The sequence below is a fragment of the Artibeus jamaicensis genome, unplaced genomic scaffold (assembly GCF_021234435.1).
Source record: "Artibeus jamaicensis isolate MK-2021 breed Jamaican fruit bat unplaced genomic scaffold, CSHL_Jam_final contig_47, whole genome shotgun sequence".
Taxonomy (NCBI): Eukaryota; Metazoa; Chordata; class Mammalia; order Chiroptera; family Phyllostomidae; genus Artibeus; species Artibeus jamaicensis.
This window is the reverse complement of record NW_026521848.1, coordinates 247,884-275,533: the sequence shown is the minus strand read 5'-3', so window position 1 is coordinate 275,533 and position 27,650 is coordinate 247,884. Positions and strand designations below refer to the sequence as shown.

At 55.6% G+C, this 27,650-nt stretch overlaps 2 protein-coding genes and 1 long non-coding RNA gene across 5 annotated transcripts in view; 2 read left to right on the top strand and 1 right to left on the bottom strand.

The window, feature by feature from the left end:
• HNRNPUL1 (heterogeneous nuclear ribonucleoprotein U like 1) overlaps window positions 1-10,440 on the top strand; it is a 34,002-nt gene extending 23,562 nt beyond the window's left edge. For both annotated transcript variants that reach the window (XM_037157652.2, XM_037157653.2), the window contains exons 11-15: window positions 5,447-5,615; window positions 6,181-6,465; window positions 7,469-7,758; window positions 8,847-9,038; window positions 9,576-10,440. In XM_037157652.2, the coding sequence (XP_037013547.2) occupies window positions 5,447-5,615; window positions 6,181-6,465; window positions 7,469-7,758; window positions 8,847-9,038; window positions 9,576-9,692 (1,053 nt within the window). In that variant the 3' untranslated portion in view covers window positions 9,693-10,440. The remainder of the gene's footprint in view (window positions 1-5,446; window positions 5,616-6,180; window positions 6,466-7,468; window positions 7,759-8,846; window positions 9,039-9,575) is intronic.
• Window positions 10,441-10,857: 417 nt separating this feature from the next.
• CCDC97 (coiled-coil domain containing 97) lies at window positions 10,858-23,276 on the top strand. Of its 2 annotated transcripts, none has more exons than XM_037157660.2 (6): window positions 10,858-11,040; window positions 12,625-13,410; window positions 16,679-17,134; window positions 18,604-18,882; window positions 19,373-19,502; window positions 21,192-23,276. In XM_037157660.2, the coding sequence occupies exons 2-6, from the start codon at window positions 13,365-13,367 to the stop codon at window positions 21,310-21,312; spliced, it is 1,032 nt and encodes a 343-aa protein (XP_037013555.2). In that variant the 5' UTR covers window positions 10,858-11,040; window positions 12,625-13,364; the 3' UTR covers window positions 21,313-23,276. The 2 variants fall into 2 exon arrangements, with proteins under 2 accessions (XP_037013555.2, XP_037013554.2); XM_037157659.2 differs by having other exon boundaries at window positions 18,550-18,882.
• On the bottom strand, window positions 22,755-27,224 carry LOC119058463 (uncharacterized). The gene is made up of 2 exons (XR_005084257.2): window positions 25,590-27,224; window positions 22,755-23,079 (listed from the first exon to the last, which is right to left on the bottom strand). It is a non-coding gene; the product is annotated as an uncharacterized LOC119058463 (long non-coding RNA).
• Between the last annotated feature and the right edge of the window lie 426 nt (window positions 27,225-27,650).

Genomic DNA, 27,650 nt, shown 5'->3' with positions numbered 1-27,650 from the left:
GTATGGCTGAGCTCTGTAAAGACACGCTGGTGGTCTTTGAAGTGTGTGCTTGCTTGTTCAGGGATGGGGTTCGAGGCTCAACCAGCCACACCTGTGGTCTTCAGGGCCATGGGCCTCCTAATGGAGGGATATGCAAGGTGGGCCAAGTGATGCAGGTCAACAGTGAGGCAAAAGTACCAAAATTCTGAAGGTGGGGAGGAGGGTTCTCTGTTAACTGTAGATTGACATGGGGCCTCAAACTAGAGGTTACTCAGGCCTGGGAGGACATCTAAAGCCAGTAGTTTACCTTTTTCAAAGATTTTATTTATTTTTTAGAGGAGAAAGAGAGGGAGAGGAACATCGAGGTGCCCTAGAAACATTGATTAGTTGCCTCTTAACATGCGCCCATCTGGGGACCTGGCCTGCAACCCAGGCCTGTGCATGACTGGGAATGGAGCTGGCAACCTGTCAGTCCACAGGCCAGCACTCAACCCACTGAGCCACAGCAGCCAGGGCAGAAAGGCCTGTTCTTGAGAGGGAAGGAAAATGCCTGCAGAAGGCGGGTGAGGCCCTGTGAACCGTACGTCTATGTCTGGTTGGGGCCCCAGGTCCTACCCCGGAATGTGTCTCATTGGGTACAAGCTCTTGGGTTTGTCAGGACTTTGACCTGCATTCCGTGATGGTCTGAGCATCCTCTTCAGATCATGTGGGTATTACAGCTATGGGGCATCGAGGAGAAAAGGAAAAGAGATAAACCACAAGTGAAACAGAGGCCTCAGAGGAAAGGAACCTGGTCAAAGTTATGCTAACCACTTCCCAGGCGCCTACAACTCAAAAGGTTGGAGCTGTGGTGGGAAATTGGGAGGTGGGATTCATGGGAAAAAGTGTTGACCCTTTGCCCTGTGGGCAATGGGGAACTATAGTCATGTTTTAATGAGGGAGGGACATGCTAAGTTTGCCTGCCTTCTAAAAGGATAAAGAGAAAGGAAAAAGGGGAAGTGGGCTACATTGTTTGAAGTGGCTCTCGTCCTCTTGCTGATGAAAAACCTCTCTAGAAGGAGATGCTGCCCAGCCTGTCCCTGGCGTACCAAGGAGCCTTAAGAGCAGGTGCGGAGCAGGAGCTGGCTCTCTGAGGCAACAGGTGCCCTTCAGGAGGCAGCTGAGAAGGCCTGTGCAGGGCCTCATGTGAGGGCCCCAAACCACCGCGGCAGCGAGGGCCACAGGCCAGGCGCTCCCTTAGATCTCTAACAGCCCGCCAGGCCAGGCAGTGATCAGAGGCAGGACTGGGTGTGACCGTTTCACCAGCCTAGGCTCAGAATGCGTGATTCTAGTCCTGCTTTGCATCCTTGTTGACAGGTGCCATGCCATGCTTTTGCCCGCCACAAACCCTGGGCTAGAGGGGAAGGCCCAGCCACCTCTTATTGGCAGGCATTGGGAGAAAGGGCTGTTCATCTCCTCTACCTTCTCTGTCCCTAGAACCTCAGCCAGTTCCATTTCGACACTTCAGCTGGCTCTCTCCCTACACATGGGTTCCTTCCCCTGGGTTTACCTTACAGTGAGCCCAGAGTGCACTTTTTTTTTCCCTTAAGATTTTATTTATTTATTTATTTATTTATTTTTTAGAGAGAGGGGAAGGGAAGGTGAAACATCACTGTGTGGTTGCCCCTCACACTCCCCCAGCCGGGGACCTGCCCCACAAGCCAGGCATGTGCCCTGACCAGGAATCAAACCAGCAACCACTTGGTTTACATGCCCACACTCAATCCACTGAGCTACACTAGTAAGGGCCAGAGTACACTTTTATCATCAGCTTTAAGTTTGCTCCTCTGGGATCCATCCAGGTGTCTCCCATATTGAGCTATGGATAGGGAGGAGGCGGGGGACTCCTGCTGTGTTTGCTGTGTTCCTACCTTACCTCCCCGCCCCCCGCCCCCAGGCTGTTACACACCAAAACTACCCATACGGTTCCTCTGAGAAACCTCACCTGTCCTTTGGCCCACATTCTTAGAGATTGGGGGTGCTGGGGTCAGGGACACAGCCTTAGCAGACCTTTTTAGAGCCAGCATCTTCAAGCAGGGCGGGACTTCAAGCTAGGCAGAGGGAGCTCACACAGCTGGAAAGGCTGATCTAGCTGTTGTGCTGGTCTCTTAGCAACAGACACCAGCATCCCCCAGTGGCCACAGCAGTCCCCGGCCAGCCCGGGGTCTCTGACCTCACTATGTTTGCTGTGGCAACAGCCACCAGCAGCTGACTCCCTCTCCTCCAGGAAAAAGCAAGTATTTGCGTTTCTGCTAGTGTGGTTTAGACACTCTTGCCTTCCCCAAGCCAAGGAGTATGGGGAGGGAGGCTCAGCCTAGGAAACTCTCACCAAGAGGGTTTTCCGCACCTCAGCTCCAGAGTGTCTGACGAGGCATCCCTCCCTCAGTCTAGCCACTTCCCAGGACAGAGGCCAGCTCCGCCCGTTCCTCCCATCCCATGAAGCTGTAGGGACGAGCCCTAGGCAGTGTTCTCTGTCCTCGGGTTCAAAAGAATCAAAATAGGATCACCTCTTATGGGCATATAAACCATGGAATCTGTTGTTCACAGAATGGGCTAGGGCCACATTCTTTCAGGCACCCATCCACTCAGGCTTTTGTGTCGGGAGAAAACCTTATTATTTAGCTTGGAGGATCCCAAATTCTTTCTTCCTGTGACCAGATGCCACCTTCGCTCTGCTTTTAGGAATAGAATCCAGGAAGAGCCATTGTGAGAGGGACTCGACTTCTGTCCTGTAACCTGACATGCCTTTTAACCACGTGGGCCAGTGTCCAAAGCCCAGATCACACAGCATTTGTGTAACCCACACACACCCTCTCACTCCCCTTCCTGAAGGGTGAGACACTTGCCCTGGGGAATAGGGAAGAGCATCTTTGCCTGGTGTGTATGTCATGGCCACGGAGGTACTGGTTTAGAGCCGCCATCCCCAGCCTTTTTTAGCACCAGGTTTTATAGAAGACAGTTTTTCATGGACCGGGGTGGAGGGGATGGTTTTGGGATGATTCAAGCACATTACATTTAAGCTCACCTCCTGCTGTGTGGCCCAGTTCTGAACAGGCCTGGACTGGTAGCAGTCCATTCTCGGAGGTTAGAGACCTCTGGTTTAGGGGACTGCAGTACCCGGAGCCACGGTTTCTCATCAGGGATGCACTGGGTCCCTGGCCTCTGCTGACCCACAGCCCAGCCCTATTCTTTTTGTCTTAGAAGAGGAGCTCTTGTGCGTTGTCTTTTCCTCAACTTAACTTTGCTTGGTCTTCTCTTAGGACAGTGTCAGTCCTGTTGGCCATTTTTCCAGATCCACCCTGTGTGTGTCGACTGTTTTCCCTGCTGTGTGCCAGGCATTTTCACACTTACAAATCCTCGCCAGAGCTAGGAGGAAAGTGATACAGTCCCTGTCTTTCAGATGAAGAAATTCGATACTCAGAGTAATTGGGGGACTTGTCTGCAGTCTGACAAATAGTAAAGGTCACAGCTGGGATTTTTGGGTGTGAGCTTCTTCGCCAAAACCTGTGTTCTTTGTACCTTGTCTCATTGTTCCTGCCTTTCTGATGAGAAGACACTGTAGCTTGACCTTCCCTCGGTCTGGTTTGCCTCATCAACATTGCAATAAGAATGTCAGCAGTACCCCACCCAGTGCCAGCGGTGGTTCCTATTGAGTGTTGGCTGTGAGCCAGGCCCTGGGCTAACCAGGAGCTTTTACTCGCATGAACTCCTTCAGTCTTAATAGCGACCATATGACCTGCCTATTGTTGTCCCTATCCGGGGTTTACAACTCAGTAAATGCACAGGAGGTGGACTTTACAGACAAGGAGGCTGAGGCTTTGAGTGGAAGTCACTCACCCCAGGCCACACGGGTATGACGTGCCAAATCAGGTTAGAACCAGGGTGTGCCAGGACATCCCCTCCAGAGGCCTGCCTTGGTTGAGATGGCTTCCACCCGAGGCCCCAGTCAAGGGGTCCTCACTCTGGGCCAGTGCTTTGTGGTCTTCTTCCTACTCAGTCTTCACCAGCCCAGGAGGGAGGCTTTTTGTCCCCGTCGTGCAGGTGAAGCAGCTGTAGGGACTGGCCAGAGTGAGTTCATACTCACACCGAGGCTTGCTCCTGGGCTTTTTCCACTTTGCCAGACTGCATCCTCAAAATGCACCTTTTTTGTTCATTTGTTTACTCCCCTTTACAAACTATTTGTCCCCTTTGTGGCTTCTCTCTTGAGTCTCTGTCAGGCCACTAAAAGTTGTTTAAATGCATGTATGTATTCCCAAGGAGCCTAACATACAGGAGATGTTCAATAAGTGCAAGTTGTCCTTACTACTGCCCTTAATCAGATGTGTCCTAGGGCGCTGCTCTGTGCCAGCACCCGTCCAGGACACACCTGCCCATCACCTACAGGAGGGGAGAAGAACGTTCAAAGCAAAACTGCATTTGTGCCCTGGCTGGTGTTGCCCAGCGGATTAAACACCAGCCTATAACCTGAAAGGTCGCTCCTTTGATTCCCAGTCAGGGCACATGCCTGGGTTTTGGACCAGGTCCCGAGTTGGAGACCTGCAAGAGGCAGCCAACTGATGTTTCTTTCTCACACCGATGTGTCTCTCCCTCCTTCCCCCTCCTTCCCCCTCTCTCTGAAAATAAATGAATTTTTTTTTTTTTAACTACACTTGTGAAAAGCAGGGTCTGTTGCCTTGTGAGTCCTCCTGGTTAGAAATTTGTGGGTGAGACTGATGTTTCAGAGAAGCACTGAGGGAATAAAAGAATCAGTGTTGAGGAGAATGATCTACACAACTGTTAGAGGGGGCTGCTTAATTATGATAGCCATTCTGTAAATACTATGTAGCCATTAAAAAGAGAAACAGTGGCACAGGAAAATATTAGAGAACTATTAAGTGAAAAAAGGCTGCAGAAAAGTATCATTAGTATGGCTTAGCTCATGTTAAAAATAACATGTTTTTAGAAGGACATAAGTTTAATACAATTTCTCCCTGGCAAATAAGACTGGGAGAAGGTGGGCGAAGGTATTCTCAAGTTTTGTACTCTGGATTTTTTCGGCGAGCACGTGCAGGCGTTCTTTGACAATACCGCAGGTCCAGTTCCAGACCGCTGCGGTGAAGTGAATTGTGGTATTTTTGCTGGTGGAGGGTCTCGCCTTCAATTCGTAAAATACACACATCTTTGAAGTTAATAAAACAAGGCCTGTATTCCTTTGGGGTGGGGGACTGTAAAGTGCAGCACCTAGAACAAGAGGAGTGAAGTGCAAAGCCCAACCACGGAAGTCCCCGTGAGTGTCAGCAGTCGCTTCCCAAGTCAGGTCCGTTTCCTGGGTTTCTCTGCTTAAAAGAACTAGCGCCCTGTTCTTATCCTTGGCCTGCATAATGCCTCATAGGTAAGAAAACCATCCTGTAATGTACCATCTCTTGCCTCTTCTGTTACCTACCCCTAGACAAATGTTTATGGGTCAGCTCAGAGACGAAAAATGAGACCATTTGAAGGCTTCCAGCGCAAAGCTATTGTCATTTGTCCCACTGACGAGGACCTGAAAGACCGAACAATAAAGCGAACCGATGAGGAAGGGAAAGATGTCCCAGATCATGCAGTCTTGGAAATGAAAGGTAGGAGATGAGCGATTCCCAGGGGAACATCTCAGTGGGGTCCTTGGGGAAAAGCTCCTGACATAGTTTTTCCCTCCCCCGCTGCTTGATTGGTTTTTTAACCTCTCGGCTTCTACTTTGTCTCTCCCCGTCTAGTACAGCTGGGGATGGAAACACTGCCCATATCTCTCCTGTGGCAAGGTTTTCAGACTGGACGGGACTGGAGCAGGGCGGGGAAGGGAACGTGTGGGAGCAAATGCTAGAGGCCTGCACGGGCACCTGCTTCTGGCCCCCACTGGGCGGGCGACTGAGCAAGCCTTGGTTCGCTTCCCACATTCCACCTGCTTGGCCTGCCCCCTGGGGTGAGGCCAGAGGAAGCATTTATCAACACTGGTTTGGCGCTCATGACTACCCCTTCAGGAAAGGGAGATGAGGTCTTTGTTAGCCACTGGCCATTGTCAGAGGCTGAGGTTGGGGTCCTTTCTCACCTCTCTTGCTCACTACTGCACTGTCCTGGTTGTGGAGGGCACCACCCCTCAAAAGGTACTGACCTGCTGTTCCCTCTGGGCCCCTCCGCTCCTCCTAGCCAACTTCACATTGCCAGACGTTGGTGACTTCCTGGATGAGGTGCTGTTCATCGAGCTGCAGCGGGACGAGGCAGACAAGCTGGTGCGGCAATACAACGAGGAGGGTCGCAGGGCCGGGCCACCCCCTGAAAAGCGCTTTGACAACCGAGGCGGCGGTGGCTTCCGGGGCCGTGGGGGTGGCGGCGGTTTCCAGCGCTACGATAACCGAGGTCCACCCGGGGGCAACCGAGGAGGCTTCCAGAACCGAGGGGGAGGCAGTGGTGGAGGAAACAACTACCGAGGAGGTGAGTTCGCACGTCTGGTTCCGGGGTCAGAGCTGGGTTCCGTGACCGCAAACTTAGGCAGTAGGTGAAGGTTCCCCAGCACCAGCCCTGGGCTACACTCGGGAGACGCCTGGGATGAGTCAGACTCTGGGGCCTCAGGGAGCTGTTCCCACTGTCCTGCTTCCCCAGGTGCTTGCCTGTCTGTATATCTCATTGCTGTCATTTTTGTGAATCTTCCCATCTGACCTTGAGACGAGGGGCCAGACTGAGTTTACTGTCAGTCCTGGGTCCCAGCTCAAACAAGTGTAGAAGGGTGCTAAGGGGAGTTAATTTGTCCAGCTAAATCTAGAGTTGGGATCAGATGACCCAAAGCCTGAGTTCTTTGTGACTAAGTTGGGCTGTCTCTGCAATAAAGTGTATAATCATAATTTAACAGGCATGTGCAACCATGTTTCGGTCTTATAGTGGATAGTTTGGGGACACTCATGACCTAGACACACACATCACCCTATAGTGACTGTCCAGAAGGTTTCTGGGCTTAATAGGAAAGCCCAAGGAGCCAGTCCGTGGGGGGACAGAGCTCAAGAAAGGTCTCCTGAGGTGCAAATGCCTGAGCTAAGGTCCAGAGGCTGGCAGGAGTCGGCAGAGGGAAGGGTCTCAGGCTTGAGACATAACTGCACGAGGGCTCAGGAGAGACTGGCCTGTTGGGACAAGCCTTCCAAGGACTGTCTTCTGTGCTTAGCAGCCCCTCTTCCAGAACATCTCTTGCAGCTCATTAAATAATTATTGAGGTACTCAGGACGCAGTAGAAACCAAGACAGACCTTCAGCCGGCAGTAATGACTGTTAACCAAGGCAGAACGGGGGAGTGTGCCTAGGGGTCTGGAGGCTCCCAGAGGGGGTGCTTTGTTCATTGGACAGAGCTTCTACTCTGTGCCTGGGGCTGCAGCAGTCACCGGGTCAGCCCAGCTCCTGCGGGTCCAACTCGAGAATGACAAGCCTTTTATCTGGTTTCTCCACCGCAGGTTTCAACCGCAGCGGAGGTGGTGGCTACAACCAGAACCGCTGGGGTAACAATAGCCGGGATAACAACAACTCCAACAACCGAGGCAGCTACAACCGACCTCCCCAGCAGCAGCCACCTCCTCAGCAGCCACCACCGCCACAGCCACCACCACAGCAGCCACCGCCGCCACCCAGCTACAGTCCTGCCCGGAACCCACCAGGGGCTGGCAGCTACAGCAAGAACAGCAACATCCCTGGCTCGAGTGCCAGTACCAGCACCCCCACTGTCAGCAGCTACAGCCCTCCACAGGTGAGAGGAGGTGGGACCGGGGAAGTCACCCGCACCCGCTGTAGACCGTGTCCACTCCCACCTCCGCCTCTGCCCTTTCTCCCAAACAGTGCTGTTGACCAGATGCTCCCAGCCGCCTGCAGGTCCCTGCAGCAAGTGCATGTCTCTTGGCATTGTCACTGGTTCACTGAATCCCCAAGAGAGCGCCTAGTGGGAGTTGCCCCTTGTCCAGGCTGGAATGGGCTAATCCCCTCGTCTTCAGGACGTGGGGGCAGGCCCTGAGGTTAGAGAGGACTCGCCCTCTGCTTGAAGGCCTTCATGTGGAGCTGCTACAGACAGGCCCCCGTCAGTCAGAGCAGGCCCCCGTCAGTCAGAGCAGGCCCCCGTCAGTCAGAGCAGGCCCCTGTCATTGGGCAGCCGTTTCCTGAATTCCTTTCTCATGCCCGGCCTGGGAACAGCTGCCAGGAGACAGATGAATGGTTCTCTATTCCTGACCTAACCAGAATATTTCCTAGAACAGGAGTTGAGCAGGCACTAATTCAAACCCCAGACCTAAAACATTCTGGTTTTGTGACCTTGGACAGACAGCTTCACCTCTCTGGACTTCATTTTTCTCATAAAGGACTAGGGTTATTAATAGAACTCACATCCTAGGTTTGTTGTGGAGGTGGGTAGTGGCATTGCAGCTCCATGAGGCGGGCTGTGGAAGTGGGCAAACCTGGGGTCAGGTCCTGGTTCTGCCACTTTTCAGCTGTGTGACTCGAGCCCGTCGGTGACCTCACTTGCCTGGCTCTCAGCTTCCTCAGCTACAACTATTTCTCTCAGCAGCTGTTCTCATAACGACTGCCAGTTTACTGAGCACTCAGTGGTTCGTGCACACAAGCTTATTGGATACACGAGGCAATTGAAGGGCAGTTCTTTTGTAATTTTATTTTACAGGGGCTGAAAAACTGGGCTTTCAGGAGTTGCCTGTGGCTAACCCATCTCCCCCTCCGTCCTCTACCTCCACCAGGGAAGTCTCTTTGTGGGCCCATTGCTTACAAAGGCCCTTCCTTCATCTCAGCTGAGCTGGCCATTTCACAGCTCTGGGTTTTTTTCCTGCTTTCCAGCCAAGTTACAGCCAGCCACCCTACAACCAGGGAGGTTATAGCCAGGGCTATACAGCTCCACCACCTCCACCTCCACCGCCACCTGCCTACAACTACGGGAGCTACGGCGCCTACACCCCGGCCCCATATACCCCGCCACCGCCACCCACCGCACAGACCTACCCTCAGCCCAGCTATAACCAGTATCAGCAGGTAGGTGCCGGGCAGGGTAGGGGTGGAATGGAGAAACTTGTGGATGTGTATTCCCAGACTTGACTCCCTGCTTGTCCAGAGAAGAGGGGCAGCCTGAAGGTGTCCATCTGATGTAATCAGTTCATGTGGTGACCACTTCTGCTCTAGCTGCTAAACAGCTGGTATCTGAGCCCCGCCCCCCCAGTGCAGCGAAGCCTCCTGGTCCTGTCTCAGCCCCATTGCTATGTCCATTCCGATGATTGGTGCTAGGCCACCATTCCTGTGGTTAAGTATTTTGAATGTGGAATTTACCTGCACCTGTGAGAGCTTAGACTGGCAGGCCAGGAGACTGGGTTTCAGTCCCTTAGTGCCCACTGATCAGACCAACGTCTGGCCACTCCCCCTTGTTCTCCCTAGGTGCCTTGATTTCTGTCAGGGGACCTGTGTGCATCAGCTATTGTCCCTGCGTCCACCTGTGCCCCGGGTGAGAGGGGTGAGGGGAGGGGCCGTATACAGGTCTAGATGAAAGTCAACTTGGTACTCTCGGTTTCTCCTCAGTATGCCCAGCAGTGGAACCAGTACTATCAGAACCAGGGCCAGTGGCCACCCTACTACGGGAACTACGACTACGGGAGCTACACCGGGAACACACAGGGGGGCACGAGCACTCAGTAGCAGTGTGACCCGGAGGCCCCTGCCGGCTTCCTCCACCAGCGCCCACCTCGGTCCCTCGTCTGCCCCGCAGGGTCCTGTGGTGCTGGGGGACAGGTCAACCCAGGGCTGCCTCCCTTCCGAGGGGCTTCTTCCCCCACAGGGCTGGGCATTTTTCTCTGGATTCAAACAAACAACAGTGACCTTTTATTTTCTCTTTCTCTCCCTCCCTCCTCCCTCCTCCTTCCTCCTCTTTCTCCCTCCTTTTTGACTAAAGGCCCCCCCCTCCCCTCCCCTGATCATACGGTGACTGGGGGGCCCTTCCTGTCACTGTCCCAGCCCTGCTCCAGCCTCTCAGCTTCCCAGGCCCTCATGCAGTTGGTTGTAAATTCTTCCAGGAGCTGTTTTACTGTCTACTTTTCAGGATTAAAAAAAATCAAAAACTTTTAAAAAAAATTTAAAAAAGCAAAGTGTGGAGGGAGGAAGCAGTGACTTTTTTTGGTAATTATGCTTTTTTTAATTTTTAGAATTTGTCTGTTTTTACTGTGGGTCGGCTGTTGATATTTCATCAGGATAACTGTTACTTGAGTTCAAGCAACCAACAAAGAGCCACACCCTCAAAACAAAACCACAAAATCATCTTTAACCTAACTTTTTATACGATGTCTCAGTTTCCCGTACGTAACTTTGCACACAAGCTTCTGTGTTGAGTTGAATTGTAACTGCTTTTTGTATTTGGAGAGAGTGTGACTATTGAACTTGAAACCTTTTATTCCAGGCGTCTTGGTAGTTTCTGGTGGGATAAATCGGGCAAGAGGGAAGAAGGGGAGGTGCGGGGAGGGGACGCCTTCCCTTTAGAGTATGAAATTTTTCCCACTGCCTCCTCTCCAGAGATCTCCCACGTGCCAGACCTAAACATTTTTCCTACAGTGATCCTCTGATTATTTTTACTTCCCCTTGACCCATTTGTTTTTAACAGGATTTTAACAAACTGCACTTATTAAGAAATGTGTTTGCCCTGTTTTGTTTTGTTTTGTTTTGTTCTGTTTCAATAAAACATGGCACCTCCTAGCAGGAAGGAAGAAGGGTTGAAACCTTGAAGCATTACTGCAGTTGGCCTTTAATTGTGGTGGGGCCTTTTCAAGGGGAATTTATTTACTCATTCATTAAACTCTTATTGAGGGATTCATGTGCCTAGCCCTGTTTTTGGTGCTGGGGCTGCCCCCTTAAACTTGGGGCTCAGTTTAAAACCCACTAGCTTCTTTTTGAAGTTGTTCTCTGATCCCTGCCCTTTCCAGTCCACTCACAGCCCCAAATCTCCAGGAATCTGTACAGAAGGCACGGAACCAGGCCCCTCCGTGTGGAGGGCGAGGTAAGGCCAATGGGTTGGATACCGAGGCTGGTCTCTTGGGGGTCATCACTGGGTGCAACGGCTTTTCCACTTCAAGTCTGGCCTGTGAGCTGCACATAGGATAGTTCTGCCTTTGCATCTGGGTCCAGTCTAGTGGAGATTCCAGAAGCCTCTTTATCCAGGCAATAGGTAAGGTACTTGCTCAGTTCCTTACCTGGTCTGGATGGTGCTAGGGTACACAGCACGACCAAGGCAGTCCTGGACCCTGGGCTCCCAGCCCAGAAGTAACACTGTGATGATGGCACCAAGCCTGGGGTGAGGGGGGATGGTGTGAGGTGTGGCCTTCCTTGGGGGAGGAGGGAGGGGTTGGTTGGTTGGTTGGTTTTTAAGACAGGGAAAGAAGTATCAGTGTGTGGTTGCCTTTCCCACACCTGCTACTGGCGGCCTGACTGGGAGTGGAACCAGCAACCCTTAGGTTCACAGCCCAGCACTCAGTCCACTGAGCCACACCAGTCAGGGCAAAGGATATTTTTCTAAGAGTGGGAGAGAAACATCAATGTGAGAAGGAAAACATTGACCATGTTTTGCTTCCTGTATATACCCTGACTGGAGGGCAAACATGCCTGGTAGGATGACACCTACTACACCAATGGGGAAAGGAGAAAATATTTTTAAATAGGAGTAAGTCAGGGTAAAGGACATTCTGATGGCATTCCCACCGCCTATCATCCTTCCCCAGCAACTTGGGTCATTTACTCATCCCCTCTGGACATGCTGTGTTCCCGGCCCCTTTTTGAGGTGACAGTTAAGCCCCATCTCATTTTGCACCGGAAGTCTCAACCTTGTGAAGGGGACACAGGTTACTTAAAAAAAAAGGAGAAAGGCCAACTCATTTTGAGGTTAGGGTGGGATATCTGAAGTAACAAGAATTGAGATGGGTGGCTGGTTGTACTAAAGGACTCTAGACTAAGTGCCCCCTCTCCCTGCTCAGGGAGGGCCTCTGGTCCAATCGCCTTAGGGACTCTGGTCCATATGTTGGGCAATTACCCCCTCTGCTGGCCGCCTGGTGATATGTCTAACTGCAGTCCCCACCTATCCCATGTGACAAATATCCTGGGAATGCAAGCTCTTAGCAAGTGTCTGCCTTACTGCACCAGCTTCCTCACAGATCTCCCTTACCACGAGTCTCTCATCCTGATACCCCTGGCCCTTCCCCACAGGATACAGAGGCGCTTAAGTTTATATGGTTTATGAGGCCTCATGCGTGGCCCCTGATGACCTCGCTGGCTTCATCTTTTGCTGCTCCTTTGAACTCCGGATCAGTGGTTTGTTCCCAGGAGTCACAAATCTATTCAAGAATCCATAAATGTCATGAGTCAAATCTACGTGTTCGTGGAATGTTGCATAAAAATTCGCGAGGTTCTCAGTTCAGTACATCCCAGTCAAGGCTTTCAATTAGAACTTGTTACTATTCCCGGGCCATACGAAGTCCTTGCAGCAACTGGAACTATCCATACGTGTTCTCTCCTCTGGGTCTGCCTGACCCGTGCCCCTGCACGAGACCGATCCCTACCTCCCTATCTCTTATCCTAATTCATCTTTCAGATCTCAACTCGGGCATCTCGTCCTCCGAAAAGAAGACTTCCCTGGGCCCCCAGAATGGCAGTTCTCCTAGTCCCTTCGATCCATCAGAGCCCTGACGCGCAGGGTAGTCACTGGTGACATCTTGGTCTACTGTGGTAACACACTGAATCCCTGTCTAAAGCAAATCAGTTTTCTAAGGCCACGGTTTTCTCCCTCCACATCTGCAAATTGTCCTGGTCCTCACCACCTATCTCGTGCTAGCCAGGGGATGGGTGTGATGACAGAGCAAAGACAAAGCTTAGTAAATATCTGAAATAATGAAGAAAGAAAAGGATAGACTGAGACCTAAACTAGAACACAAATAAACCCTTTGAAGCCCCGAAGGCTGTCTCATTCAACTAACAATTCATCCACCCTAAAAATTAAGCGTGCCGGGCTCTGGAGCTCCAACAGTGAACAGGTTGAACAATGGTTCATTCCCCCTCCTGATACTGCAATTTCCCAGGAGCTTACAGTGGGTTGGGTTGAAGGGTGCGGAACACAAGGTCCCCTCTAACCCAAGCGCCCTTTTTCTTCCTGGCTGCGGAGAGAGGCACGCATGCGCATAGGAAGGTCCGTCTTTGGCCCGGAACTTTGGTTCCGGGAGCAGCGGCGCATCAGGACCCGGTAGTGTGCTCAGCCGGAAGTGGCCGCTGAGGGCATGGGGTTGACTCTTTTGTGCTGAGCCTACCGTGGCGGCTAAATAAGCGTGAAAAATTAGGATGGAAGCTGTGGCGACTGCGGCGGCAACTAGGGAACCCGATGAAGGTGAGCTCCAGGCGACTCTGAGGTGGCGGGAAGATGGGACTGCTATGTCCTTGGGAGATAATTCCCAAAGCGCGAAGGAGGACTCTTTACAGCGATACACCTGCCCTAAGGCTCACCTGTCCCTTCACCACTTTGTCCAGATTCACCCCTCTCGTTGCGGGCTGACCTCCTTTACCCCATCCCCTTCCGCGAAATTAACCTCTTTGGCGTTCCAATCGAGCCTTTTCCAGGTCCCACTCTAAGCCAATTCCTTGACAGGCTAATTCTCGGGTAACGTAAACTTCTCTCCTGCCTCGGGCTTACTCTACCATTGTCTCAACCAGCCCAGCTTTTTCAAGTTGCCTCCTTCATTTTGGCAAACTGACCCTTCCCTCTCCCTAGACTAACCCTCCTCCTGACCCTTGCAAACTCTGCTTATCCCAGACTAGCGTCTTCCCCCATTTCATTACACTTCCTCTTCCCCCAAAGGTCACAGTCCCATCTGCCACCTTGGGGTCCTTAATCCATGTCTGTGCTCCCCCATTCTGTCTTCTTTGCATTTTGAGTCTCTGCTTCTGATGCCTTCCCATGTGTATCTAAACTGCTTTTGTTTCACTCATCTTAAAATTCCATCCTGCCTACCACTTCAGAATAATCTCATGTAAAGTGAGGTGTGGTTGGCAGGCAGAAACATCACTGACTAAGAATTGGTCATTATCGAAGCTGAATGATGGAAGAGTGAAGGGTTGAACTCTACTTTTGTGCATGTTTGAAATTTTACAGAGTAAAATCTTTTGACCTAAAAAGAAAATCTGTCCCTTGATCTCATGTTCTCTTCCAGAAACCATCTGCCTCTCCTAAGAGTCACCCGTACTTGCTTCCACTTGCTCACCTCCCACCCACTGCAGTCTGGCTTTTACCTTCTGAAACTGTTCTGGTTAGGGTGCCCTATGACCTCCCTGTGTCACCCTGTTCAGTTTTTTCTCATTAGAAGACATGGAAAAAAAAAAAAAAGACATGGAGAATCCAACGCCATGTACCTTTCCATCCTTCTTTAACGTGGTGTGTTTTTTTTTTAAAGATTTTATTTATTTTTAGAGAGGAGAAGGGAGGGAGAAAGAGAGGGAGAGAAACATCAATGTGCCAGAGATACATTGATCAGTTGCCTCTCACAGGCCCCCAACCAGGACTTGGCCCACAACCCAGGCATGTGCCCTGACTGGGAATTGAATTGGCAACCTTTTGGTTGGGAATTGAATTGGTGACCTTTTGGTTCACACGCTGTACTCAATCCACTGGGCCATACCAGCCAGGGTGTTCTTTAACGTTTTTCCTTGGTTTCTCTGACACCCTTCTTTCCAATTTTTTTCTTGTCAGCCTCTATTAGTTTGCTATGGCTGCTATAGTGAATTATCACAAACTAGGTGGTTAAACCAACAGAAATTTATTCTCTGACAGTTCTGGAGGCCAGTAGTCTGAAATCAGTATCACTGGGCTGATACTTAGGTGTCAGCAAGACTGTATGTAGATGAGAACCTCAAAGGCTCTAGGGAAGAACCCATTCCTTGTCTATTCCACTTTCTGGCAGCTCCTGAATTTCTTGGATTGTGGCCACGTCACTCCAATCTCTGCTTCCGTCTGTCTTCACACTGCCATCTCCTCCATGTGTGTCAAATCTTGGGCTCTTTCTTATGGGACACTTGGGATGGCACTTAGGACCCACCTGGATAATGCAAGAGAATCTCCCCATCTTGGGATGCTTAACTTAGTCGCATCTGCAAGACCCTTTTGTTGTCATTGCCTATATAAGGTTACATTCCAGGTTCCAGGAACTAAGACGTGGCTATCTTTTAGGGGACCATTTTTTAGCTTTTCACAGGCCTATCTTCTCCCCATCTGGTCAGGGCTCTTTCCTAGCCCCCTTTCTCATCCCTCACACACACTCCCTGCCCCCGCCCTCCCCATGACCTCTTCTTTCCTTCAGCTTTAATTGTTTTCTGTAACTCTCACAACTCTGCCCCCAGCCCAGCACTTCTGTCCCAAGAAGTCTAGTCCCAGGTACCACCGGTCTCTGAGATGCCTCCCCTTGGGTGTCCCCTGATGCATGTCACAACACTCAGCATCTTCCCTCCCACCTGCTCCTCATCTACATCTCTATCTGAGTCACAGCTTGACTAGTCCAGGAGCCGGAGTCCCGATCTTAATTGGATGCCTCCCTCACCTCCCAGCCCTTCAGTCCAGGGCTTATCTACTTGGCCTCCCAGGCGTCTGTCTGACCGCCACCCCTCCTGTCCCCTCCGCCACAGTCCCTGCCATGGCCCATCGCACTCTTGTGTTGCCAGTGAGTAAAGCCCTGCTTGAAACCCATGCACCTGCAACTCTTACCCCCATGCTCTTCCCCACCCCAGCCAAGCTACCTAAAGGAGTTGTCTGTACTTTTTGTCTTCACTTGGCTCCGGCTTGCTGCAGCCTAGCTCCACTTCCCACCGCTTTGGAGAAGCAGTTCTCACCCAGGTTTGCCTAGTGCTCCGCTGCCTTCTTTCCAGTGCCTGTATTGTCTTTGATCTTGCCTATTTCCCCCATCGCCTGGAGGCTTCTCAAGGGCAGGAGCTGAACTGGATTCCTCCTGCGACTCCTCCGCATTACCCAGCTCAGAGCCTTGAATAGATTTACAGTTCCTGAAGAGCAGTTGGATGAATTGTAAATGAGTAGGAGAGGATGAATGAGTGAGTGAACAGGTCAGTGAAATGTATTAAATTTCCTGAACAAATGAAAAGACAAAGAATTGAGTGAATCTGTGAACGAGGTGGTGGAGGAGCAGGTAACCACACCAAATGCACTCCTGCCTCAGGGCCTTCACACTGGCTGTTCCCTCCGCCTGGACTCTTCTCCCCAAGAAACCTCCTGGCTCGGTCCCTCACCACCTCCCATCTCTACTAACATGTCACTTTTTTGGGCAAGTTTTCTCTCTCAGAATTGCAGTCCCTCTCCCCGTCACCCCTCCTTCCACCTGAATTTTTTTTTTTTTTTTTGCACAGCTCTTGGGACCACCAGACACACTGTATGTTTTCTAACACATAATATGTTTTTAGTAATTGTTTTTAATTATCTGCGCCCCCCACTAAAATGTCAACTTCTTGTTTACTGTGGTATCTCGAGGGCCTAACACAGTGCCCAGATTAGAGTAGGTGCTCAAGAAATGTGAAGTGAGTGAGGGACTGAGCACCCACTCCCACTCCCCGTCCCCTTCTCCTGTCCCTGGATTAGGAAATCTCCCCTCTGCCCGCAGGCTGCACGGGTCCCGGTCCTAGACACTGGGGAGAGCTGAGCTGGGTGCCGGTTCCGTCCAGACCCCTGGACAAGGAGGCGGCAGCGGAAGGAGAGCCAGGGGCCCTGGATGACGACTCCTCTGGGGCCGAGAACACGGAAGTGAGCGCTATGCTGCGTGCCGTGGCTGCCAGCCGCCTGCCCGTGTGCAGCCAGCAGCAGGGAGAGCCTGACCTGACCGAGCAGGAGAAGGTGGCCATCCTGGGCCAACTCTACCACGAGAAGCCACTGGTGTTCCTGGAGCGTTTCCGCACGGGCCTCCGCGAAGAACACCTGCCCTGCTTTGACCATTTGCGTGGTGACCATCGTGCAGACTTCTACTGTGCCGAGGTGGCCCGGCAGGGCACTGCCCGACCCCGCACCCTGCGCACCCGCCTGCGTAACCGGCGCTATGCTGCCCTGCGTGAGCTTATCCAAGGTGTGGGGGCAGATGGGCTGGATGGGAAGGGAAACTGAGGCAGAGCAAATAAGGAGGAAGCAGAAGCAGAAATATAGACAGAGATCCTGGGAGAGCAGTGTTGCAACAGGGGGTGCAGGGGATGCAGGGGAGGACTGATACAGATGTGAAGTGACGGGGTGAGACAGGCAGACTAGATAAACAGGGATGTCGGGGAAGAGCGTGGGAACAGCAGAGGTACCACTGCAGCTCTGTGGGCCAAGGGTACAGCACCTCTCACCGTGGCGACTGCTTATCTCAGGAAAATCAGATCCCTCCCTCCCACCGGACACAGAGACATTGTTGGAAACCGAGGGGGGGGTGTTTGTGACCCCGAGGACACAAAGGCCCTTGGAAACAAGACACAGGTGAAAAGCATGAAGGCAAACATCAGTATGTTTGACCACAGCATGACAAGTGTTCCTGTGACCAAGGACACCAGAACTAGAGGGGAAGGGTGAGAGCGAATGAAGCAGAGAGTAAGAAAGTTTCTGGTTAGGGAGACGGCACAGGCTGAGGGGAATGGAAAGAGCGGGACACAGTGACACATGCTCAAGGTGACAGCAGGGGAGATGATGAGTGAGGGAGGTTGGGTGACAGAAACTGGGGTCAGAGAAGGAGGGGGAGAAGTAGAATCGGGTGGGAAGCACCAAAGCCAGGGGTAAGAGAGAAGGCAAGATGGAAGGCAGGACAGGGCTGTCACACCTGAAGCCAGGATTTTGGCAGATTCCTACCCTGCGCTTTGAAGGTTGGGCTAGGGCCAGTAGGTGGGAGGGACCCGGCTCAGTTTAACTGTTACGTGAGGGACAGAGTTGCCCTGCAGAAATAGGCAGCCAGGAGAGATGCAGAAGACCCGGGTTTGGGGTGTAGAGGGTGCCAGGCCTCCCCGGCGGGTAGCTGTAGAGAGGAGCACCAGGGAGCGGTGAGAGCCAGGCTCTGGAAGGCCAGCAGGCACACCGCCCCTGGGCAGAGGCCCTGCCCTACCTCCACGCACATGCCAGCTCCACGCAGATGTACACTTACGTGCCCAGCAGTGCAGGGGTCTCCAGGTGTGTGCACCACGGCCAGATGGGGCTCAGCGAACAGGCACACAGCCTATAGCCTGTGCGCACACCTGCCCGCACCACCCCGCATGCCAGCTGTAGGTGCCTGTGGCAGTTCCCCGACTCACGTGGGAGGGTGTGGGCAGGCGTTTGTCCACAGGCCCCAGGCCACCGATGCCGGGAGCCAGGGTGTCCGTGGGTCTGACTGTGCACAGACATGCTGGGACACACGAGTACAGGTCCTCAGAGGCGTGCATGAATACTGGTGGCCACACGGCCTCAGGCGTCTGCTTATTTTCCTACACATCTGAGCTCGTACACACGGTCACACATGTGCTCATATCTTCCTACCAGTACGGTCACTCACACACAGACACCATCACCCTACACCCTGCCTCCTCCGTGCAGGGGGCGAGTACTTCAGCGATGAGCAGATGCGGTTCCGGGCCCCGCTGCTGTACGAGCAGTACATCGGGCAGTACCTCACCCAGGAGGAGCTCAGCGCCCGCACCCCGGCCCACCAGCCGCCCAAGCCCGGCTCCCATGGCACGCCCGCTTGCCCACTGTCTGACCTGCTGCTCCAGTCCTACCAGGAGCGGGAGCTGCAGCAACGGCTGCTCCAGCAGCAGGAGGAGGAAGAGGCCTGCCTGGAGGAGGAGGAGGAGGTGGAGGACAGTGACCAGGAAGGTGAGGGCCAGTGGCAGGGAGGCCGCAGTATCTGAACTCCACAGTCCTGGGCCTGCACACCTCCCCATTCCACGGCCCAGGCTGGGCCCCACCTGCAAGAGCAGACAGCCAGTCCTCCCCCGCCTGACCCGAGTGCCCTCTGTGCCCTGGCCCTTCCCGGCCTTTCCAGCATCTGTGTCCCCACTCCTCCAAAGCACCGAGCAATCCCTCACTTCCAGGCCTTTGCCCATGTCTCCTCCCCTGCCAGGAATGCCTTCCTTCCACCGCCTTGCGGGTGCCAGTCCTGGCCCTGCTCTGCAGCCCCCAGAGCGCTGGCTTGTCATTGTGTGTTCGGTGTGTGCTCCAGGAGGGTAGGGGCTGAACGGGTTTTTGGTCACTGCTGTATTCCCGGTGCCACCCAGCACCAAGCAGCAGCTCTCTCTGGGCTACATGCAGCGTCTGCCTCAGTGTGTCCTTCATACACCCCCACCTCGGATGTCTCCCCCTACAGACCAGAGCTCCGGCCAAGACTCCGAGGCCTGGGTCCCTGACTCAGAAGAGAGGCTGATCTTGCGGGAGGAGTTCACCAGCCGGATGCACCAGCGCTTCCTGGACGGCAAGGACGGGGACTTTGACTACAGGTGCTCCCGTGCCCCCACTTCCCTGTCCCCCAGGCCAGCACTTCACAGGCCTCAGCCACATGCTCAGCTGAGGCACCCCTCTGGGGCCTCGGAACAGGGCCAGGTCTGCCGGCCTCGGGGCTTCAGACCAGCCACAGATCAGAGGGTGGCCGCGGCCTAGTTTGTCCATCTGAGAGCCTCAGTCCTCTCCCCAAATGGAAGGAGGGAATGAGCAAGGCTGACCTGCAGCTCAGTATTGACACAGCGTTGAAACACTTCCACTCTGGCAAGTGGGGTGGCCTGGCAAGATGCCACGACCTCAAGTGCCCCAGGACCCCAGACCTTGCGCTACGGGGAGTAACCCCTGGCAGAGTACTGTGTGGCCGGGAAGGGCCTGTGGTGGCTGCCGCTGCAGTGCTGGTGGCTGATTCCTCCAGTTGACGCCAGGGCAAGACACATGGGCCACCTGACCTGAAAAGGACTTTGCCATCAGGGAGGACACAGGAGGGTGAGACATCAAAACCCAAAGTGAGCGGTGTTGTCAGCAAGGCAGTCCCTCACCTGTGGCCCTGAACACCAGCGTGGCCGCAGGGGCTCTGGTTTCAAACCCAGCTCTGCTGCCACGTGAACAAGCGGCCCTCTGGGCGCACAGCAGCAGCACAGACTCGCCCAGCTCTGGAGCTGGGCCTGGGGGGTCCACGTCCCCCTGGGGCCAGCCTTGCGACCCGAGTGCCCACAGAGCAGTGAGCGGAGTGCCTGGGCCGTGGGCGCCCTGGTGAGGACACTTGTCGTCGTAAAACCCGTGAGAACCTGGGCCTGTCGTGAGGAATGGAGAACAGTGGGCACCGAAGCCTGCTCCCTCCAGGGGGCACTGCTGGGCAGAGTGCGGAGCAGTCCCTCGTGCCTGCTCTGCCCAGGCTCTGGGGCTAAAGCAGGGGACAAGCGTGATGAGGGGGTTGCCTGCCCTGGAGGGGGGTCCCACTGTAGTGAGGAAAATGAAGAAGCATCAAGCGTTTAGTGACCATGGGCCATGAAGAACCGTGCAGGGGGGCTGGGGAAGGCTCTGAGCACAGACACCTGGGGGAAGAGTGTCCCTGGAGAGGCTGCTGGAGGGGCAGGAGGTCTCATCGCAGGCAATGGGGCGTCCTGCACGGGGGTGAGCTTGACATAGGGGGTATTCGTGGTGGAGCCGGGCTCCTGACAGCTTAGGGCCACTTGTCACCTTAGGGCAGTTTCTGGGCCTCAGCACTGTTGATCTTGGGGCGGCGTAATTCTTTGCGGCGGCGGGGGGGGGGGCAGCGTTCTGGGTGCAGCAGTGTGCTGAATAGTGCCCCTGGCCCCACCCACTGGCAGCGGGCAGCACCTCCCCAGTTGTGACAACCAGGTGTTCTCTGGGGGGACACCGCCTTTCTGGGTGAGAACCGGCGCCTTGACAGCGTGGGCCCCAGCGTAGTCCCATCACATCGGCCAGCTTTTCGAGAGGAACCAGAGGTTTTTATGTAAAATCTCTGATTTGGAAAGTGTTGCCTTTTGTCGGAAGCCCTGAGAGACCCAGGGTCCCCCTCCGAGGAAGGGTTAGCTGGGACTTGGAGCTGCAGCGTGTGGCCTCTGACCACAGGGCCATGCCCCCTGCTTCTCTGAGGTTGAGGGGCAGAGGTGGGGGCCGGGGCCCAGGCGGAGCCAGCCCCTGACAGCACCGTCCTTCTGCAGCGCAGTGGACGATAACCCCGACTTTGACAATCTGGACATTGTGGCCCGAGATGAGGAGGAGAGGTACTTCGATGAGGAGGAGCCTGAGGATGCACCCAGCCCGGAGCCGGACGGGGACTGAGGGCCCAGCCACCCTCCCTGCCCCGGCCCACGGAGGCAGCTGATGGGCGGCTGGCTCAGAGACTTTCTTCGGGGGCCCCATGCAGCCGCCACAGCGCTGGCCCCTCGGGGTCTGGGCCCGTCGAAGGCTGCCACTCGACCTGTGTCTGCAGTCCCCTGCCTGCCCCCCGAGTCCAGCCCCGGCTCCCTGTCCCCACCGCTGTCTCTTAGTTTCCTTCCCTGTCCTTTGGTCACTGTCTCCTGCCTTTCTGTGTCCTGCTGTCCGAGCCCCCCTTTCTCCACCTTGTTCTCTTCCGTCTCCCCTTTCCTCTGTGCCTGGGCCTCGTCCCCGATGCAGGGCGAAGGTCCTTCCCTCACGAGGCAGCAGGGCTCTTTCTGGCTGCAGCCGGCCAGGCTGACACCAGTCCCCAGCTTGGGGTTGGGCTGGCCTCTGGGCCCCAGAGCAGCTCGCTGTCTCCCCTCCCGCCCCCTGCCTTGCTGCTTTACCTGTCCCGTTTGTGCTGAGCTCTCCCGGCCTCTTACGTTCCCTTCTGCCCTTCAGCCTCGTGGGCCTGTGGCTGTCCCTGCCAGTGCATCTCCAACTCCCAGCCCCTGTGCCGTCTTGGTCTCTCACCCTTCTCACTCTGGGTTTCAGTGTCATCCTTGTTGTGCCCCTTGAGTGGGACCTCCCTGCAGACAGGGGGGGAGACCAGAGGTGGCCACAGGTGTCACCTCTCCATCGGGACCTTGGCCCGGGAGGAGTGGGCAGGGCAGCACCGGGCATCTGGGGCCTGCCAAGCTGAGGTGTGGGGGGAGGGGTGTGGGGGAGGGGAGCTCGCCCCTCCCCACCCACGGCCCCCCTCTGCCCAGCCACAGTTTTCCCTTCGTTCACTTCCTTCGCCTCCCTCTCCCTCTCCTGTTTACACTCTCCAAATACTCACAGGCTGTTATCATGGGTCCTGAGTCATCCCACACACACAGGCTGCCCCTCGTCTCTGCCCCCAGCCAGCCACAGGGCCCGCCCCACAGAGCCCCCTGCCTCCCCAGGCTAATGAGAGCCAGATGGCCGCCTGGTGACTCAGCCACTGGCCTGTGGGAACCCAGGCGTCCCGCCTTCCCATGCCCCCACACCCAGCTCGTGCTCCCCTAGTAGACACACGGAAAAGGACTGTCTGCGGGATGGCATGGCCAAGGGTCAGGAAGGCAGGGTCTGGGGACTTGGACCTGGGCATGGCAGCATCAGTGTCCTTCCGAGGCCAAGCCTGAGGGGCCTCCAAGTTGCCTCCGAGCACCAGGTCCAGAGTAAGCAGAGACCCCAAGGTATGCTGGGGCCATGGCTGTTGACCCCTGGGTCTCAGCTCTGTCTCTAGGTCAACCAGAATTCGAGCCAGACACAGAAAGTCAAAGCCAGAAGGGGCCGAGGGACACTCAGGCTGTTCAGTGAGACTTCAAGAAAAGGAAAGGTGTGTTTTCTGGGCAGTTTTACTTTGTGCCAGGCTCCCGCAAGGTACCTGAGGCTGCACCGAGTACCCCAGACGTCCCTCGAAACTAGGGACTCAGCTCGTGGAGGGGACTGGTCATCGGCGATGGAAATGCAGCTCTAGAGCCACAAGAGTCCGAGAGAGCTCTCTGGGGCCTGCCTGCCGGCTGCCAGGCCCCGCAGGGTGGGCAGGTGACAGACGTCCTCAGACGGGGAGGTGGAGGCTAGCTGCGGGGGTGGCGGCAGCTGACGTCTGGGGGCCCTCCTCTGGCACCAGGCCATCTTCCACGCAGACGTGAGGGAGCCGTCCTGGTGGAGAAGGCAGTGCTTGAGGCACGGACGTCACAGGGTCCTGTGGGCTGCGTGCTGTCGCTGCCGCTGCCCCACCTCCCAGAGGAGGCTCAGCGGGCACTCCGGCTGTGAGCGGTCCCTGTCACGGGCGTCTGTGCACACTTCTCACCAGTCTATCATCCGGTCATTAAATTTGTGATATACTTTGCCATACATAGATTTGTTTGTTTATTTTAAGCAATGAGGGACCACAGCTGAGTAAGAAGTAGGGTGAGTCAGATGGTGAGACGGGAGCGTCAGTAGCTGAGACAGAGGTGGAGCTGGTCGAGGGACGAGGACAGACAGCCCCCAGGTCGCAGCCCCAGAGCAGCGGAGACCTGGAGGTGCCCGAGTGGCCTGCCCCTCGCTCCCACTCCCGGGTCGGGGTGGGTGGAGAGGCTGAGTCAGGGAGGGAGGGCCCCGTGGGGGGGAGCCCCTCTTGGCACATCCGGCCCCCGCCCCCACTCCTCCCCCCCACGGCTGACACCTCTGTGGGTCCCGCCAAAGCTGACATGGGTGACTCCCCGCCCCGCCTCCAGGGCCTGCGGGCTCTGTCCTCTGCCCGCTTCTCCCCTTCCTCGGCCCCCACGCTCCTCTCTGTCACCCTTGCCGCGTCCCCGCCTCGGGCTGTCAGTGTTACCCTCAGTCCCTTCCCTGCCTCCTCGTTCTCCCTGGGCCCTGCCTGCTCTCGCCCCCTCATTCCCTGCGTCTGTCACTGTCTGGTTACCCCATTTCCCCTGCCTTTCTGTCGGGGCCCCCCTCACTGCCACTCTTGCACCTCTTTACCCTCCTTTTTTCCTGTTCTTCTCCCCGCTGTCTCTCTCGGCCTGGCCCCCTCGCCCCATCTCGTCTCCGGCTCCCAAGCCCTTGGGAAGCCCAGAGGGGATGTCCAGGTTAGGAGTTCACTGGCCGCTCCTGGGAGCCCAGAATCAGAGGTCGCCCCCACCCAGAAAGGGGACGGGAAGGGGCAGTGAGGTTGCGGCCTGTCTGGCCAGAAGGAAGTGTCTGTGCTGTGGCCTGGTCACCACCCCCAAACCGGCCCCCAGGACCTGCCGCGCTGCCGCCGCCCCCAGACTGGGACAGAGTAAACACCGCTGCCGGCAGCCCGGGATATTTATACCGAGGGCCGGGCGCGGGTCCAGTGCCCACCGCAGCCCCTGCCCTGCCCTGCCCTGCCCTGCCCGCCACAGCCAGCCCCAAGCCAGCGTGGCACCAGTCGGTGAGGGGACACGCCGCACATGCGGCCTCCACTCAGCACGGAGGCCACCAGGCGAGCTGCCCAGGATGCCAGTGGCTTCACTGAGGACTCAGGATGCCCCCTCGCCTGGAAACACCAGCACAAAATGCTCACGAACGCACACACACACCCCACCGGGAGCTCAAATGCCCCCCCCCCCAGGGCAGCGCAAAACAGCACAGCACTGCTCACACACTGAAGCCACCAGCCCAGTGCAGACGCCACCTGCTCACAGAGGCTGCCTGCACACCGGTCCCCGAGATACACACACACACACACTGGGAGTGGCGGCAAGCAGGCTGGACACACACCCCGTGGACACAACATGCTCAGACACACATGCTGGTCACAGTGGGGCCCAGGAACAGCTCGCCTGCAGACTCGGGGGCCTGTCCTCACATGGAAAACACGGCTCTTGTAAGAAAACACACACAGCGCCTCCTGGAAACACCTTTCTCACAGACGCACACACAAACACAGACAACACCCACGTTTCAAGTCAAGCTTAGCTAGGGATGCTCAAACTCAGGCCCGGAGAAGAGCAGCAAAAATATTAAGAAAAAATTCAAACACGTCACACGCCCCAGGCATCCGACCCACTTTGCACACAGACCTCCCAAGTCACACGCATCGGGACACAGAGCCCAGCGAGCCCACCAACTTGTGCAGCAGGCACACACACCAGGAACGCGGCAATCACTAACACACACATTTGAACACGTGCTGGAAATTCCCAACACAGCCTCCAGCTACCCAGCTAGTGTGTAAAGAGACCCCCGTGCTAGATACACAGAACTCACGCCACAAAGCTTGGGGACACACACACACACAGAGGTGTCCTGAACACAGTCTAATTCACATTAAAACTGAGACCAACCCTCAGGATGTCTAGAGAGAGATTTAGTGGACGGGGCTGTTGTCTGTGTGTGTGTGTGTGTCCCCCCCCCCCCCCCCCCCGTCTCTCACCCACTGACCCGAGTCCCAGGCCTGTCTGGGGGAGGGGCAGGAAGGCCTGAGCTGGCCTCCCCCGGCCCTGCTTCCTGCCCTGTGGGGGCTGGATAGGAAACCGGGGCTCAAGCCGGAACCCAGGCTCCCCCCACAACTTCCCGGCCTGCTCAGAGGCAGGGGAGGGGAGCGGGGCCCTGTGAACCCCCCAGTCCGGCCCTTGCGGTTGGTTGGGGGCCTGAGCTGCCTTGTCCCTCTGGCTCCTGGCCACCCTGGGGAGCAGGGGGAGGGCCGGAGCAGCACTCACGTGGTGAGAAGGTGCTGACCCTGCAAGTTTCCTTCAAGGCGGCAGGCAGGTGGGCGGGTGTGTCACGAGGGAGTGGCCAGCGCTCAGGCACCAGGAGTGTGACTGAATCCTAGTACACAGCCAGGACTTGTCCTGGGGCCCAGGCACGAGCTGGGCGTGTGAGGGCCGCGACCCTGGGGGTGTGTCCGAGTGTGTGGGACTGCTCCGTCTGGGACCGGGGGCGTGACCGAGTGTCTGGCTGTGACGGGATGGCTGCTGCCTGCCAGGTCGCGTGGGACGCCCCAGGCCTGAGTGTGTGGGGCCACGAAATGTCAGACCAAGTGGGCACGACCGCCTGGCAGTCTGTGCGATCACGACGTGTCAGATCTCTGTGTGTGGTGTGTGCTCGGGGGACGGACGGGTCAGGTCGTGTGTGTGTGTGTGCATTTGTGCCTGTGACTGACCCCAGCGAAGGAGGATGTTTGTGTAACTGCTGATGGGTCTCTGCCAGAGGCTGTTTCACTTCCTCGTGCTGTGAGGGGGTGGGGTGGGTGTGTGGCACTGTCTCTCAATCTATGGTGTGTGGTGGTTGCGAGCGTGACCCTGCAGAATGTGTTTGTGTGAGTGAGTTTTGCCGTGTCCCTGCTAAAGTCTCTGCTTTACTGTGCAGGGTCCCAGTCAAGCTCCAGGTGGGCTATGTGGGTGTAAAGGGGTGGCACGCGGTGGCTGTGCCTGCTGCCAGGCGTCCTGCAGGGGTTTCCGTGTGCTCGCCGTGGCTCCCGGGAGCTCAGTGTGTTTGCGTGGCTGTGGGACACTGTCTGTACTTCAACCCGTGTGTGTGAATATTCGCGCACGTGCGCCATGGGGCTGCAGTGGGTCACGGTGTCCTTTCAAATGTCTCCACACGGGGGGCCAGTGACAATGGCTCCATGTCCCGGCATAGGGAGCACTTCCTGCTCCCTCCCCACCCCACCCTCTGTGGCTCCCAGACCTGTGGCAGGAGGAGTGACCACACTGGGCCCACTCACCCAGACCTAGGGCTACACACGGGCAAAGGAGCCTTACCCCCACACAGCCCTCCCCCAGGGCACCCGTGCACAAGGACCCAGGACCTGGGACGGGGAGGGGAGAGATGGAGGAACTGAAACCCTGGAGGAAGAGGGGAGACCAAGAGGCCTGAGAAAGAGGAAGCAGGGAGAATTCACCCGCAAGGCCACAGCAGATGGGAAGGGACGAGGCCCAGAGGGAAACCCAGCCCGGTGTAGGCACCAGCGCCTCTCACCTGGACCACGTTCTCACTCATCTATCTACTGTCAGCCATCAGCCAGAGGCTTCCTCTGAGCACCCGAGTGAAATCGCACCCCTCCTCTACACGGAGCTCTGCCAGGGCTGCCGTCTTCCCCGGGGTACAGGTTCTCACAGGTTCCCACGCCCTGTCGGACCGACGCGGTCTGGGAAGCGGTCAGGTCAGCACCAGTGCTGAGCCCCCAACTCCTGCTGCTTGGTGTGACTCCCCTCTCTGCTGCTTGTGTTGTTAGCTAACAAGTAACCTTTCCGTGCCTCAGTATTCCCACCTATAACACGTCTCTATAGCAGCAGTCGGCAAGGTTTTTCTCTTAAAGGGCCAGATAGCAAATATTTTTGACTTGGCATAGTTTCTGCTTACCTCGGGCCTTGTAGCACTAAAACAGCCCGAGAAGATCCGAGTCATGGCTGTGCTCCAATAAGTCTTTACAGAAACAGGCAGCGGGTCAGAATTTGCCTGCAGGCCACAGTGTGCCAGCCCCTGCCTCTGCTGTGCTGTGGGGGGAATACAGTGAGCTGGTAGATTCATACCTGGCATGAAGGATTGTTATTACTCTCTGGCCTGGGAGTGTAACCATCTGACTCAGCTCCCAACACCCTTCTCCTTGCCCCTCCCTTCCAACCACTCTGGCCTGTTCCTGCCTCCCTCACCCCAAGTTTATCCTCACTTCTAGGCCTTTTCTTCCTCCTCCCATGAACACTCTCCCCATAGCTGCCTTCGAGTCCCAAAAGCCACCTTTCCCAAGAAGCCCTCCCTCCTCCATCTCACACTCCATC

Bases quoted from the DNA above. Each gene is read 5' to 3' on its own strand.
- CCDC97 (XM_037157659.2), top strand. From the start codon at position 13,365: ATGGAAGCTGTGGCGACTGCGGCGGCAACTAGGGAACCCGATGAAG. The intron at 13,411-16,678 runs GTGAGCTCCAGG...CTCTGCCCGCAG, and splicing joins AACTAGGGAACCCGATGAAG to GCTGCACGGGTCCCGGTCCT. The intron at 18,883-19,372 runs GTGAGGGCCAGT...CTCCCCCTACAG, and splicing joins GGAGGACAGTGACCAGGAAG to ACCAGAGCTCCGGCCAAGAC.